Below are 14,165 nucleotides of genomic sequence, written 5' to 3'. Positions count from 1 at the left end.
TCGCCGTTCAGGCCAGTAATAACACGACACCATCCTCAGTGTTCTCGGCATGCATTATCGAGTGGCTGGAGTAGAGCGACGTTAAGGGGAGTGAAGTGAAGCATTCGCCCCGGAGTTCAAGACTCTACCCGCCAGGATTCGCGACTCCGCACATAATGCGCGGCCGGGTCATCGAGTATATGGCTTGTATAATCCTGCGCGCCTTGGCGAGGAATGGCTGTAATTGATCCGGTGGCTGAAAATATTGTGAAGTGACAGAGACGAGAAGTCGTCGTAGATTTTGATTTTGCTTTTGACATTCCTTAATTCGATTCTTCCTCTCTGAAGCCTGTAGTCTTCCTGTCCCTTAAGGTAGCTGCCAACCCGCCTAGGCCCTAAGCGAATACTTAGCCTGCCATCTACAGGTAGGCAAAAAAAGATACGGAAGAGGGTAGAAAATAATGCCAGAAAAGAAAGAAGGAAAGTAGGAGAAAGAAACACGCCGTAAAAAAATAAAAAATGAAAAGAAATGCAAGTTACTTGCATCTGCCCATTCGCGGAATCGAACCGCGGATCTTCTCATTTTCGAGTATTTACGAGTGAGACGCTGTACCACTAAGCCAAACGGGCCAGTTCGTGTCAACAAAACTCTCGTTGTTGATTTTACCTTACACAGGGAAAGGAAAACGGGGAAACCGAGATCCAGAAATGAGATTCTATTGGCTGGGTAGCAAACAATGCCAAGAGTGGATATAGGGGGGGTAGATAATAGGGGGGAGGCTGGGCAGCGTGGAGATCCTTTGAGACATTGTAATAGGGGCGGCTCCTTTGCTTTTTTTCTAGCCAAGTTCTTGGGTTCTTCCAAGATTTCATTCAGCAATGCGCCGTGGACTTTTCTGTGAGGGATAATTCGTAATTCTACTCTACTCGGTACTTCGTAGACTCTCGTAGCCCCTCCCAAAGACAATGATCGATGGATTCGACTGATCACTAATAAAAACCCAAAAATCATTAAACGCTTTGGATAATGACCTGGTTGCTTTTCCTACACCGCAAAGTTCAAGTACTTAGTCGACACCTTAAACTCGACCTAAGGTAGGTACTATGTGGCTTCTGCGGAGAGTTTACGCTTTCTGTCGAGATCTGGCCTTCGAAATAGCCCATTCATGCTAAGAATAGACATCTTCACCTCTCTTTGTGTTGTCTCCTAATGTATCATTTCTCCATTCCAAAGACTCTGTTCCGACCTGCCAATGTGTCGAGCAATCATAAATCCTCTGTGCCCCTTTGAAACTGCTTCATGGCGTGTGACAAGGGAGCTTTGTTCGACCTGAGCCATAAGTTAGACAAACCCACGACGACAACAACGACAGATATGACTGTGTAATGATTGTTATAACACTGCATCTTCCCTGGTCAACCCCACTGGCTTTTGAAGCTTACCATGCGCCGCCCCTGAATCTTTAATATAAAAGAGAAGCAAAGCAGTTGGACGGCGAGTGCAGGGTCAGCACGCTGCTCAAAGGATCAGATCGACATCGCTCCAAGTTCACCTTCGCCCGCACTCTTCAAGAGTGACCGCCATCACCCACCTGGCAGATTCCAGCATCAATCATGAAGTGGTTCAGGAAGAAGAAGGCCCACGGCGTTGAGCAAGCTCCCGACCAGATTCGGAACTTCCCGCAGCAATACGGTGCTCCGCCTGTATCGGGGCAGTTGATAGCAAAGCTCCCCGCACCTTTACTTGAGCGCATCTTCAGCTTCGTATGCCCGCACGCGCGCGATGAGACCTACGAGACCTGTGAACAGTCGGCTGTGGAGGATACGTGCATGCTATGCGATCTCCGCGATCTAGCTCACTGCGCGCAAGTGTCGCGAAGATGGAGGAAGCTGGCTTCGAACGTCTTGTAGGTATATCGAGTCCGCAGATTGGATATGAGCTGATGCGGCGCCTGCAGGTATCACAGCATACGGATCGATACTGTCCACTACTGCGAACGCGAAGAGATTCTCGCCGAAAAGCGTAAACATAGATCGTTCATGAACCGCAATGCCGAACCCGAAGACACCGCTCAGGCGCGACTGCGATTGCTCTGTAGGACACTTCGCGACGATGGGACTGGGCTTTCCTCGAAGCTGCAGATTCTCAAAACATCTTACATGACAAGGGAGGGTTCCAAGCCCGATCTCGCTCGGATTGTTGCGGTAACGCCAAATCTTCGATATGTCGACCTGCCGGAGGGTGTTTTCATGGATGATGCTTCTTGCAACACCCTGAAGCAGGAAATCCAAGGACGATGCCCGGATTTAAGAAAGATGGTATACATGGGTGGATCGGAGAGAAGTCTGGAGCTGTTGGCAAGAGGAACACTATGGCCGAATCTTGAGGTTTTGGAGCTGTCACAACTCGATATGGATCCTACCATCTTACGACATGCTCTAGGCTCATTACACCATCTGAAAGCTCTGAAAATCTCGAATATCAAGTCTTTCGATGATCAGATATTCCAGCATAACGACTACCTACCTCCTTGGCCCGCTCTCGCCGAGTTGACGCTTTCCCATGTCGCGGCTGAGGGTCTGGTAGAATATCTCTCTCGTCCAGATACCCAGGATACTCTCAAGAGCCTCTCCCTCACAGCCACCGGTATCCGCCCTACAACATTGCAGCATATTCTGGCCACTGCTTCGAGACTTACATATCTATCGATCAATGAATCGGTTGCCGTCTCCTTCCCAGCTGGCGTGCAACCTCTCTCCTCCACGTCTCTTCGTACACTGCACTACGAAATCACAACCGCTTCTTCTGCCGGCTCCTATTCCAATCCATCCGCGAGCTACTACGCGTACCTCACCTCTTCTCTGCTTTCCAATGGCCTGCCAGCCCTTCGTAAGCTCTACGTCCGCGTAAGTCTCAATCCTCTGTCTATACAGAGACATTAGTCTGACATTCCTTACAGGATCCCGGATTCCCCGAGTCTCTCCTCGATCTCTCACCCCCAAGACCCGCATTCGCATTCGACCCCGACAATGTACCCTCCCCTAAACTCTCACCGAGATCCACTATTTCTTCCCCTCTTCTCTCGCCTTCCTCTGCTTACTCACCCAATCCACAACGCTTCAGCTCCAATAACCCCTTTGCCAAGATGGCAAACCGACCTGGATTGAAACAAGAACTCGAAGTCTACAGCAAAGGCTTAGACGAGATGGAGTGGAATTTTTCCAGCGTCCAACCCGGCGAACGAGGTAGGAGGGGTAGTGCGACGGCGCCGCGACCGGTGAGCAGCTATGGTCTCGGGGACGGGTCGAGGGGAAGCTGGGCCGGGGGCTCAAGGAAGAGCGTCATTGTTGGGAACGGATTTGGTGGGTTCTTAGCTATTCCCGCGGATGATGAAGGTAGACCGAGGAGTTCGGCGGGGGAAGGCAAGAAGAGAGGCAGCCAGTACGACATATGGCGCTGATGAATATTATGTTTTGTACTCGCTCGGGGTCTCTGGGCTCGGGATCTCTGGACTCGATGGTTTGCTGGGATTGGGAGCGGGAACTTGGCATTTTGCGGGTGGGAGTTTAGCTATTGCGTTGCGAGGTTTATAGCATATAACGACTTGACTCGTTCGTTTGGGATCATCCATGTGATTTCAGTCCTACGTGTGTATATGTGTAGCTGCAGCTGCTGTGTCTTTATAGGCATCTCGCAATAAGGGGCATCTTTCAGAATATATTCATACAGGGGCACACAAAAAGGAAAAATCCTCTTCCTTATCCCCATCCCCATCCCCCCAAAAGAGGGATCCATACCACCCAAAAGCACAAAAAAAAAGGCAAAAAAAGCAAAAAGCAAGTGAACAGAGTGGGACTCGAACCCACGCCACTTTCGTGACCAGGAAACTGTATGCTAAGGAGACCTTAACCTGGCGCCATAACCAGCTCGGCCATCTGTCCTATGCGTTGTTATTGTTGTCGATTTTCCGCTTATTTTATTCTTTAGTCACCCCTCGGATCTGCATCATCTTACAAACCTTTACCTCTTACTCACCTTAGTCAGTACCTGGGCGTACCTGTTTGTTATTTATTCCTTCGCGCACCCATTATTACTCTTATGTGACCCATGCGTATACGGGATATTTTACATGTGTCTAGGAGGGGCGAATAGAAGAGAGGGATGGATATTTCTGTTGCACATCGCAGGGCTCATGGCGACTTCCGCGGGGACGAGAGAGTGGGCGGTTCACGTGATGTGAAGTCACGCTTCCGAGGCAGTTTTGTTGCACATCGCAATGCTGGCATTACTCCTTTATGGGCTACTCACTTGGCGAAATCTCTCGGAAGGGCGGGTTTGATGGGCGATTGGTCCCTTGAAAGTAGGCTGAAGGGAAGTTTGAGGCTTTGGGTCTTAAGTATTTAATATAGATGTCATTCTTGCACTTCTATTATTTTCTACTCCGTATAGCTGCCGACCTTTACCTTACCTTACTCTTCATTGATGGTGGTCCTCCTCCATCTACCTGCCTCACCACAATTCAATCGCGACCTTAGGCATCAACTCGCATCCTCAAGACGCCTCAATCCCTAATCTGATCTAAAATCGACCAAAACTTAACCCCTCCGATCCTTCTAAATAATACAGAAACAAGACCTCTACTTTTGCCCTTTCGCCCGCACTATTCAAATTCTTTATCGGTGCGGTATTGCTTGAGTTATTAAGTGTTGAAAAAAGTGTCTTATTTGAAGCCTCGCGACGTGCAACAAAACGGCGGGTACAGTAGTAGCGTAATCTCTAATGATCTAATCTGATCTGAAATCGACCGCAACTTTTCCCTTCCGATCTCCCTAAATTATATATAAAGTTAGACCTCTACTTCTGCCCTTTCACCCGCACTGTTTAATTTCTTTATCGGTGCAGATTGCTTGAGTTATTAAGTGCTGAAAAAAAGGGTATTCTTTGAGGCCTCGCGATGTGCAACAAAGCGACGGGTACAGTAGTAGCGTAATCTCTAATGATCTAATCTGATCTGAAATCGACCACAACTTTTTCCTTCTGATCTCCCTAAATTATATATAAAGTTAGACCTCTACTTCTGCCCTTTCACCCGCACTGTTTAAATTCTTTATCGGTGCAGTATTGCTTGAGTTATTAAGTGCTGAAAAAAAGGGTATTGTTTGAGGGCTCGCGATGTGCAACAAAGCGGCGGGTACGGTAGTAGCGCGATCGGATACAGTAGTAGCGCGATCGGATACAGCAGTAGCGCAATCGGATACAGCAGTAGCGTTATCGCCTTAGGCATGCCTGCAGGCTTCAGGCCCCAGACTCTAAATTTAGCGTGAAATCAACCAAATTTTACCTCCTCTGATCTGGACAAATCGTTCAGATCTTGTAACTCTAACTCCAAGCTGCTGGACCTGCTATTTTAAATTTTAATCGGAGCGTTGTGGCGTGAGTTATAAAGTGTTGAAAAAAAGGGTATTCTTTGAGGCCTCGCGATGTGCAACAAAGCAGCGGGTATAGTAGTAGCGTTATGGCCTTAGGCATCTATGCAGGCTGCAGGCCTCGGACACTAAAGTTTAGCGTGAAACCCCGCCAAAATTTTACCTCCTCTGATTTGGACAATCTGTTCAGATCTTGTAACTCTAGCTCTAAGTTGCCAGCATTGCTATTCCAAATTCTAATCAGAGCGTTGTGGCGCAAGATATTAAGCGTTGAAGAAAAAGTAAAGCGTTCTGTTGCACATCGCGAATCTCGAATTCGCGAGATATGGGTTAGCGTCGGTGGTGGCTTGATTAGTTTCGTATCCTCAGGCATCTTTAAGCCTCAGGCCTCAAACTCTAATTTTAGCGTGGAATCTCCGAAAACTTAATACCTCCGATGTTAATAAAAAGTTATGGAAGTTATACTTCAAGCTCTAAGCTCTCAAACCTACTCTTTATAATTTCTGTAGGTTGGTTGTGGCGTGAGATATTCCGTGTTGAAGAAAAAGAGAAACGTTTTGTTGCACGTCGCGAATCTTGAAATGCGTGGGATGTGGTTTAGCGTCTTTACCCCGGATTACGCTAGGCTGAACATAGAATGGTTTGATGCGGGTGGCTGAGCTAAGGTACCTACCACCACGTTTTGCGGCTTTGAAGCTAGGTAGAAACACCTTCATTCACGTGAGATGTATTCTATATTCTCGGGAATAACTCCGACCTTGCAACCCATTCTACATACTTGAAGTACATACCGAAATTTCTAAACATCTCTATCACCAAAGCGAGCTGACAAATCCGTACTTCGTAGGTACTTTGCATCTCATCTTTTGTGATATCATAACCTAGTTGGATCGAATCCCTAAAAAGGTCACAGCAACGTCCCCGTTGTACCACATATTCTAGGCAATAGGTAATTTCTAAGAGAAGAAGGCAATAAGCCTTGTAATTGATATTTGTTATCCCCTCAGCACATTCGTAAGGTAGCCAACCCCCCCCCCCCCAAAAAAGAAAAAATCAACATCCATATCATCAAACTCATAATCCTCCTCCATCAATCCCCATCAACCCACCCATCAATTGACAACATCCGTCCCCTCTCGTTAGCCTTCCCTTATCAATATACCCCAGATTCCACTAGTCTCAAAAGTGGATGGCGGTTGGACGCTACTGTAGTCTCACTCTCACTCTTACTGTCTCAGACGCAGACGCAGAATCGGAGTTTTGTCTCGGAGCTTCCTGTACGGAGTAGGGTGTAGCTGAACAAACTTGTAGTATGCGATATGTGAATATGCGAGTAGACTCGGAATCTAGATGGGATTGGGGATCTCAGGAGCGGATGGATGATGGATGATAAAAGGGGGGGGGAGGTCGAGGATATGGATATACCAAGTAATCAGTCATCGTCAGTAGATGATGAGGATCCTTACACGCTTAGCTTTTGCAATAGCGATAGTCTTGCTGTCGAGGGAGTTGCGGATCTGTGCGTGAAGTTTATATATAATTCTATCAAAAGGTAAACAAACTTGAGGGTATCACATGAAAACATAACATCATGACGGTACCTAACCATCTCCCATCTCCCATCCCCTTAAAGCATCAACTTTTTCTCTGACAAAGACCCCACTAGGATTTCCCAGATATCAGTCCACCCTTTATAAATGCACCACCTCCAGCTGAAGTACCCGGCCTTCTCACGCTAGCATCCCTTCTAAATAACGTCGTCTGCGGAAGATCCAATCCGAAGTCCGGGGTCGTCGCAGCCTCCACAAGCGGTACTCCGGAAGGCGGGACTACACCACGGCCCTTCCCTGATTTATCCCATTGTGGCGCTTCTTTGAATTGGGGCGTGAAATCAAGCAGAGGTTTATGCCCGCCTAATCCGCCGGTGCCTGGTTCCACGGGTTCTGGTCGTGCTTTGCGCGTAGATTGCGAGCGTTGGGGAATACCACCATTGAGAAGAGATGGGCCATCAACGAACGGCCCAGAGGGTTGTGCTTGAGCTTCACGTTCTTTTTGTGCTTTGAGGCGTTGGGAGTAGGATCTTCCAAGAAGGCTCGTAGCGGCGAATTCCTCTTCTGCTTCAGGAGGTAACCGATAAGAAACTGGAGGTGGATGCCGTTTTTCGTCTAGCTTTGCGGCTGAAGGAGAGATTAAGATGCTATTTCGGAGATGGAAGGGGATTTGACGTGGGCGATTCTCTTCTTCCGAATCGTATTCGTCGCCTTCGCTACCAAAACGGTTTCTATTCCTCATAGGTTTGGAAGAACCGATGACGTACTCGTTATCGTCGACTGAGCGCCTGCCCTTGTGACCCGGCCCCGTTTTCGTACCCGTTTGGGTGTCGGTCAGGTCCTCACTTTTCTTTCCCTTCTTTTTCCCGTCGCCCATCTTGTGCACCAGATACCAGCTTCGCCAGCGTTGAACTGTATCGTACAATCTCTGTGCCGTGGACTCGTCGTCGGTGCTAAAGAAGTGAACGAAATTCTCTGTATTCATGAACATAGTGGTCTTCTGCTGGCTTTTCACGGCATAGCAAAATTCCTTTGGAGGCTTAAGCTTGCCTAACTGCGTGGCAGTTGGAGAGTATATGTCAAAATCAGACAAGTGACACAAGCTCACAACATCTTTGTCTGTCATTTTGGACTCGGATTTCTTGGACATGATTACTTGCCCAGAAGAAAGGATCGTGATGTATCTTTTGTTCCACCTGTTCGGCCTCTGGGAATGGTGCATATGTACTGTCACACCGGCAGGTGCTTTCAGTGGGACAGACTCGAGATCGATGTCGAACTTTGGAGCGTCGGACTTTTGAAGAACGAGAGCGTTTTGGGTGTCACGATCCCACGAGTTCATGATATCTCTGATACGCTCATAGCGCCGTACTCGACGCTCTAGGCCAAGCTGGGTATACGATTCGAACATAACGGTCGAAGAAGGAGCAATACTATGGCTCAGAATCTTGGCAGCAGAGAGAATGATATCAAAAGGTGTAGTATCGGGAGTTACGGGAAGATTGATCGAGGATTGTCTGTAGCGGACCAATACTCTCTGTAAACATGTTAGCACTGTAGATATTTAGTGACTCTAAGACTCGTACTCGTTCCCCAGAATTGACAGCAGATATTGGTGCATCTGTGCCGGGCAGATAGGTTGACTCTCCCTGCTCACTCCCTTGACGAGGAAGTTCATTGCTCTTTGGTGGAGTATCATTGCTTGCACGCGAACGTGTTGTTGACAACGAGGGTGTTCCAACAGAAGAAGCCGCTGGCGGACTGGTCTTCGTTTTGGCGCGCTTTCTCGAGAAGAAGTTAAGCCTTTCTATGACGGGGGTCGAGACTTTCTGTGCTGCAGGTGCTTGCACGGCAGCGTCCAATGTTGCCTCGAGTCGTTCCAGGTCCTTCCGCTTCTGTTCCGCCAACTTCTCCTCGGTCTCTCTCAGGATCCTCTGTTCTTCCTCCTCCTGCTGCTGGCGAGCCCTCCGTTCCTGTTCTTCCTGCTCTTGGGCCTCCCTAGCCTCCCGCTGCAGACGCTCGCTCTCGGTCTCCTGGTAGTTCTGCGGGATTTGTCTCCCAACACTGGCGCTTCTCGCGTCGTACCTTTGCTTCGCGGGCACAGGCTCCGTGGCTCTTCTGACAGGTTGGCTGAACGGGTTGTACGGATTATTCGACCTGTAGGGATTGTTGTTCGGGTTGATCGGATGGTACGGATTGTACGGATTGTTCGACTGGTACGGAGGCGGACTTGCGGCGGCAACCGGGGGACTCGTATGTGCTGGTGGGCTTGCGAGTTGATCGTGTCTGGGACCGGTCTTGGGATGTCGATACCGTGACATGCTCCTCTTAGCAATGTGATCATTGTTCTCCGGCACCACCGGTGCAGTTGCAGGTTCCGGTGAAGATTGAAGTACAGGAGGAGACTCCTTCGCAGCCCGCCTCACGCTTCTGTACCGGGAGTACTTGGGCGGGGTCACCGTCGCAACATCCTTCTCGGCCTCGTTGTCCTGGGACATTGTGGAGGATCAGAACGCTCCACAAAGATTGTATTGTTGTCTTGTGCTACTGGCGTTGCGATTGGCATGCAAGAGCATGATACCGTGAAGAGATGTATTTTTGATGGATCTGGCGGACGCGGCGAAGCAGTGCAGAGTAGTGCAGAGGAGGTTCAACGAGGAAATTTACGGGAACTCGGTGTTTCTCAATAGCGCGATCCCTTAAATTAGCAATGCCTGCCGCCGCTGATCTCATGCAGATCTCCCGGAGGGAAAAGTTTAAAAAACGATTGAATTGAGAAATGAAAATCAAAATAAATTAAAAGAATGAGAAAGAGAAGAAGTGCTGCGGAATCTCTATGTCAATGCTTGAAGATCATGGATCGAGAAGACGTCAGATTCTATGAAGATGCTACATATGGACCGTGCACCCCTCATTCCCGGGGTAAAAGGCTCATGATGTTGGATGAAGCTATAACTCGGGCTATTGTGGCTATTGTCAATAACCATCTAGACTAGAACGCGTCAATCACGCGTAATTTGGGCATTTGTCTGACTTCAATGATTGCGCGATTGCAAGTGTATATATCTCATCTCAAAAGTCTCAGTCTCTGCAACATATAGCAGAATCCCGATATTCCTGAGAGCTGGATGACTCGAGTCAGGTCACGACGCGTCGATGAGAGCCTTGACTGTCTGGGATTGGAGGTGGATGATTGAGAAGCCGGTGCTTGGACTGTACAGACTGTCCGTCCGCAGTATGCATTTGCCAATGTCCCAGCCACTGCAGCATCGCACCATCCGTGCCTCCATCTCTACATTATTTCCTATATGCCCTCATTTGACGCCTCCACCAGCCCGTGAAATCCATGGTAGCAACATTGATGCCCAGATCCTTCAGTGCCTTTGTCGAGAGGTGGCAATCATACGGTCTCTGAACACTGGCGTTAGGGTCATTCCCCTCCGTGTTCGCTATCATGCCATCCAGCGGCAAGCCCATAATCTCCGCAAAGAGCTGGCACATCTCATATTTCGTGTATTTGTCTTCGGATGAGAACTGCAGGATCTTGGGGAGGGTCGATTTGTCTTCGGTCTCGAGATATTTGGCAGCCACGTCTGTGGCATAACTCTGTTAGAGGAAGGATGCGAAAAATGGCTTGGGAGAACATACCATGGCAGACTCTCCCTACGTCCTCAGTATTGGTAGGATATCGAATGGCCCAGTGGTCCATCTTGATAGCCGCATCCTTTTCTTGGGCCTTCCAGACCGCGTCCATCAGCACATTGACAGCGCTTTCCGAGGGGTTCTCAGCCTCGCCATATAGAACCGGCACTCTCAACACGACCCCCCAACCGGGCTTGCCCGCCTTCTCATATTCCGCCAATACAGCTTTCTCGCCCTCATACTTGGTTTGGCCGTAGAGATTCGGTGGCTTGGGGGTGCTCGTCGCCTCGTACGGCGCGTCGCCTTCGGTGCCGGGGAACACGTAGTCAGTGGATATATAGATCAGAAAGATCGACTTCGCAGCGCAGATCTTTGCGAGGGAGGCAGAGGCCGCGACGTTGAGAGCTCGTGTGCCTTCGGGATCGCGATCGCATTTATCTGGGAAGCGGTTGGCCGCACCTGGAAGACGTCAGCCTGTTCTCATCTGTCTGGCAGAGAGAGCTCGCTCACAATGGACCACAACCTGCGGCCTTTAGACCGTCAATGCTGTTTACAGTACATACAGTTTACACGTAGAGAATGAACTTACTGGACCTCCTCGAATGTCTTTGTGATGTCTGCTTCGGAGCCAAGGTCGAGCTTCCGGGTTGCGGGAGGGTTTGCGCGCGCAAACCCGGTGCCTACGACGGCCCAGTCTTGTCTCTCGAAGGCTTTGACGACCTGTCTTCCTAGCAGGCCTGTCGCGCCGGTGATGAGAGCCGTTTTTGCCATGGTTGTGGTGGTGAGAAGCCTTGGGGCTTTCAGAGATCGTGGTGTTGTCGATCGGGAGCTATGTCATCAACCAGCAGAGAGCTTGTTGACGCGTCGGTCCGCCAAGTTGTCATATTTACATTCACACGTTCACGCTCAAGGCAGGATATTACAGTGTAGCTACAATACATCAGGTAGTATCAGAAACTTCGAGATATAGAGTGCATTGCCAGTCATATAGCCATCCGTCTACGCATCCCCGCATCCCAGGTATTTCTTCTTCACGACAGTCCACAAGGGGCTGTTCGCAATGAAAAAATAAGAAAAGGGGTCTCTCTCGAGATGGTTTTGTTTCCAAAGATTCCCAAGCAGGCCGCAGCCCACTTGGAGTGGTCATGGTTATAGTTTTCAACTAGCAAAAACGCAATCTCGGACGAATCCTCACTGATATGCGTAAAACCCATGCACTAAGATGGAGAGAAAAGAAGGGAAGTTCAGAGGGGGCGGCTGAGCCTAAATACTTTCCCACCCGCGCTAGTTGGCCGCGCCTCGCTTATACCCGGCCTGAAAAGTTTGCATCGAGTGCAAACAGGATGACTCATCACCCCTATTCGGAGTCCGGACTCTCGCTTCGATGGCTCTGGAGTCTGTACGGGTCTTTTGTGGCAGAACTGCCAGACTGCTACGGTGTAATAAGGTGTTCTATGTAAAGGTAAGATATCTTGGATGTCCGCTCTGATGTGCACGCCGCATGTACTGTACAGCACATTCCCTGACAAGATGTGCTGACTGAGGTATCCATCCCCCTTGTCGTCGGTATTTCTGTTGGCACGTGATCTTTTCGCTTCTATCCAATCCCAACGCGCCTGGCTTCTCTTTCATTGTTCCCCCCTTCACCGAGCCTCCTTCTCGAGGCAGTGAATCCCTCAAGCATAAACATGAGAAACGAGAAGATTCCAGATGCATATTCACCTAAAGGAGACGCGAGACATTTCAAGTTCAAGTGAATGCCAGTCTCGCCAACAAAGGTGAGCCTCGCTCCCGCTCTACCTTGTAGGGACCTGGATATCTTCGCCTAGTTATTCTTCCTTTGTTCATTCGAAGCACCAACTTTCTACTACAAGAACCCCTGATAGTTATCGACCCGTCTTCCTCGATCAACTCCACCACCTCATCATGCCTTCATCCCTGATCTATTCGAACCACGACCCGTCGCCCTCGGTCACCTGCCCCATCTGCCTCGACCCTGTCACCGCAGAGGCGGTGCGCCTCAGCTGCCACCTGCAGTTACATTGCTCAGAGTGTATCGGCTACTGGCTTGGCAGCCTGGTCGCCGCCGCAAAGAGAGTCACTTGTCCAAAGTGTCGAGAGGCCGTTACCGTGGAGAACTTGAGAGCCCCCGAGCAGAACGTTGAATGGCAGGATCCTGACGGCGATGAGTATGATTATGACTATGATGACTATGATGACTATGACGATACAGAGGTGGAAGAGGAGAATCGGGATTCTGAGGAAGATCAAGATGAAGACGGATATCAGTCTAGTGATATCGAAGACGGCCTCAACTATTACGGGGCAGACCAAGACGAGAATGAAGATCTGATTTCTGGGGAGATGGGAGAGGACATCGATGCTTACGAAGAAGATGAAGGTGGGATTTTCGAACGAGATCCGGACGAAGACGAAGACCAGATGTCTGACGAGATGAAAGGTACTGAGAGTGAGGTAGGGAGAAGATGTTGGCTTAGCATGCAGAAGCTGATTCTTTGTAGGAGCCCAAGGAGGGTCTGCAGGTTACCGTTAGAGAGGTTGGTGGCGATGCTTCCATCTCCCACAAGAGGGGCTGGGATGAGGCTAGGTCGCATAGCAATACGGTCCAGCAAGATCACCACCTCCCTCCAGAGCATGTAAACTGGTACCTACCCACCTGCCCCTAGAATATCGAGAGCTAACTATCCCTTGATATCACAGGAACCGCCCAACAAGAAAAGGAGCATATCCCCACCCATAGGGGTTTCAATACCTAGACAGAATTCTCAAACAATGAAAGATGGGGCCCAATAACTACTATACTCAAACTCGCTTTGCGTATTGGGACTTGTTTTAGCAACCCCACTCTGGGGTATCAATTGTACTGTACTTTAGCGGTTTATTGCAGAGCGATCTGTCTGGACGCTTGAGATGACCAAATTTGAATGCAGAAGGATCCGGGCATTGCGGAAGCATCTAAGCAGTACGGAAGGATGTGAGATAGGGGTAACGAACTAAGATTCACCCACCGCTTTATTCCTTCGCCAACATGTTCAGAGATAATCAGTAGACAATGGAAACGGCATTTAATGCCAGGAATCCAGCTTCTCTTTCAACGCCCTCACCTCCTGCCCACTCGCAACTTCCCCACCATCCACGATAGCACTAGAATGAAACCAGCTAGCACCCGTCTCCCTCAGAACCTCCACATTATCACTCCTCACTCCACCACCAACAATCACATCGATCCTACCATTAGCCCTCTCTACCAGCCTTGCCAGCCTCTGCCTCCCCTCTACGGCATTCGGCGCCCCACCACTGGTAAGCACAGCCTTAAACCCACACTTAATCAACACCTCCAACTGCAACTCTATCTCGTCCGCCTCACCTTCAAGCTCATCAAACGCGCGGTGGAAAGTACAAGGCTTCCCAGCAGCTTCGCTAACCAGCCACGCGTTCAAAGTAAGATCGATTTTGTGGTCATCAGTCAAGACCCCGAACACAAAACCCGCCGCGCCGGCCTCAGCAAACGAGCGGATATCAGACCTCATGATCGAGCACTCCACA

At 49.4% G+C, this 14,165-nt stretch overlaps 5 protein-coding genes across 5 annotated transcripts in view; 2 read left to right on the top strand and 3 right to left on the bottom strand.

The window, feature by feature from the left end:
* Nucleotides 1–1,309: 1,309 nt before the first annotated feature.
* Nucleotides 1,310–3,440, top strand: M430DRAFT_136029 (hypothetical protein; the record flags this gene model as incomplete). The annotated part of the gene is made up of 3 exons (XM_024862438.1): nucleotides 1,310–1,886; nucleotides 1,938–2,886; nucleotides 2,940–3,440. Exons 1-3 carry the CDS (start codon nucleotides 1,594–1,596, stop codon nucleotides 3,438–3,440), a joined length of 1,743 nt encoding a protein of 580 aa, XP_024723313.1. The 5' UTR covers nucleotides 1,310–1,593.
* Nucleotides 3,441–6,925: 3,485 nt separating this feature from the next.
* On the bottom strand, nucleotides 6,926–9,604 carry M430DRAFT_117283 (hypothetical protein). Its single transcript, XM_024861664.1, has 2 exons — nucleotides 8,543–9,604; nucleotides 6,926–8,493 (listed from the first exon to the last, which is right to left on the bottom strand). Exons 1-2 carry the CDS (start codon nucleotides 9,452–9,454, stop codon nucleotides 7,069–7,071), a joined length of 2,337 nt encoding a protein of 778 aa, XP_024723312.1. The 5' UTR covers nucleotides 9,455–9,604; the 3' UTR covers nucleotides 6,926–7,068.
* A 288-nt stretch (nucleotides 9,605–9,892) lies between these two features.
* Nucleotides 9,893–11,489, bottom strand: M430DRAFT_33806 (hypothetical protein). The gene is made up of 4 exons (XM_024866433.1): nucleotides 11,188–11,489; nucleotides 11,109–11,128; nucleotides 10,605–11,057; nucleotides 9,893–10,549 (listed from the first exon to the last, which is right to left on the bottom strand). The coding sequence occupies exons 1-4, from the start codon at nucleotides 11,367–11,369 to the stop codon at nucleotides 10,254–10,256; spliced, it is 951 nt and encodes a 316-aa protein (XP_024723311.1). The 5' UTR covers nucleotides 11,370–11,489; the 3' UTR covers nucleotides 9,893–10,253.
* Nucleotides 11,490–12,419: 930 nt separating this feature from the next.
* Nucleotides 12,420–13,636, top strand: M430DRAFT_215251 (hypothetical protein). Its single transcript, XM_024864530.1, has 3 exons — nucleotides 12,420–13,073; nucleotides 13,121–13,156; nucleotides 13,320–13,636. Exons 1-3 carry the CDS (start codon nucleotides 12,525–12,527, stop codon nucleotides 13,410–13,412), a joined length of 678 nt encoding a protein of 225 aa, XP_024723310.1. The 5' UTR covers nucleotides 12,420–12,524; the 3' UTR covers nucleotides 13,413–13,636.
* The window catches only part of M430DRAFT_40453 (hypothetical protein), a 1,892-nt gene continuing 1,051 nt past the window's right edge, over nucleotides 13,325–14,165 (bottom strand). The window contains exon 2 of the mRNA XM_024867395.1: nucleotides 13,325–14,144. Coding sequence (XP_024723309.1) covers nucleotides 13,685–14,144 — 460 coding nt within the window. The 3' untranslated portion in view covers nucleotides 13,325–13,684. The remainder of the gene's footprint in view (nucleotides 14,145–14,165) is intronic.

This window comes from Amorphotheca resinae (genome assembly GCF_003019875.1).
Source record: "Amorphotheca resinae ATCC 22711 unplaced genomic scaffold M430scaffold_3, whole genome shotgun sequence".
NCBI classification, from domain to species: domain Eukaryota; kingdom Fungi; phylum Ascomycota; class Leotiomycetes; order Helotiales; family Amorphothecaceae; genus Amorphotheca; species Amorphotheca resinae.
The sequence above is the reverse complement of the archived record's forward strand: the minus strand, read 5'-3'. Positions and strand labels throughout refer to the sequence as shown.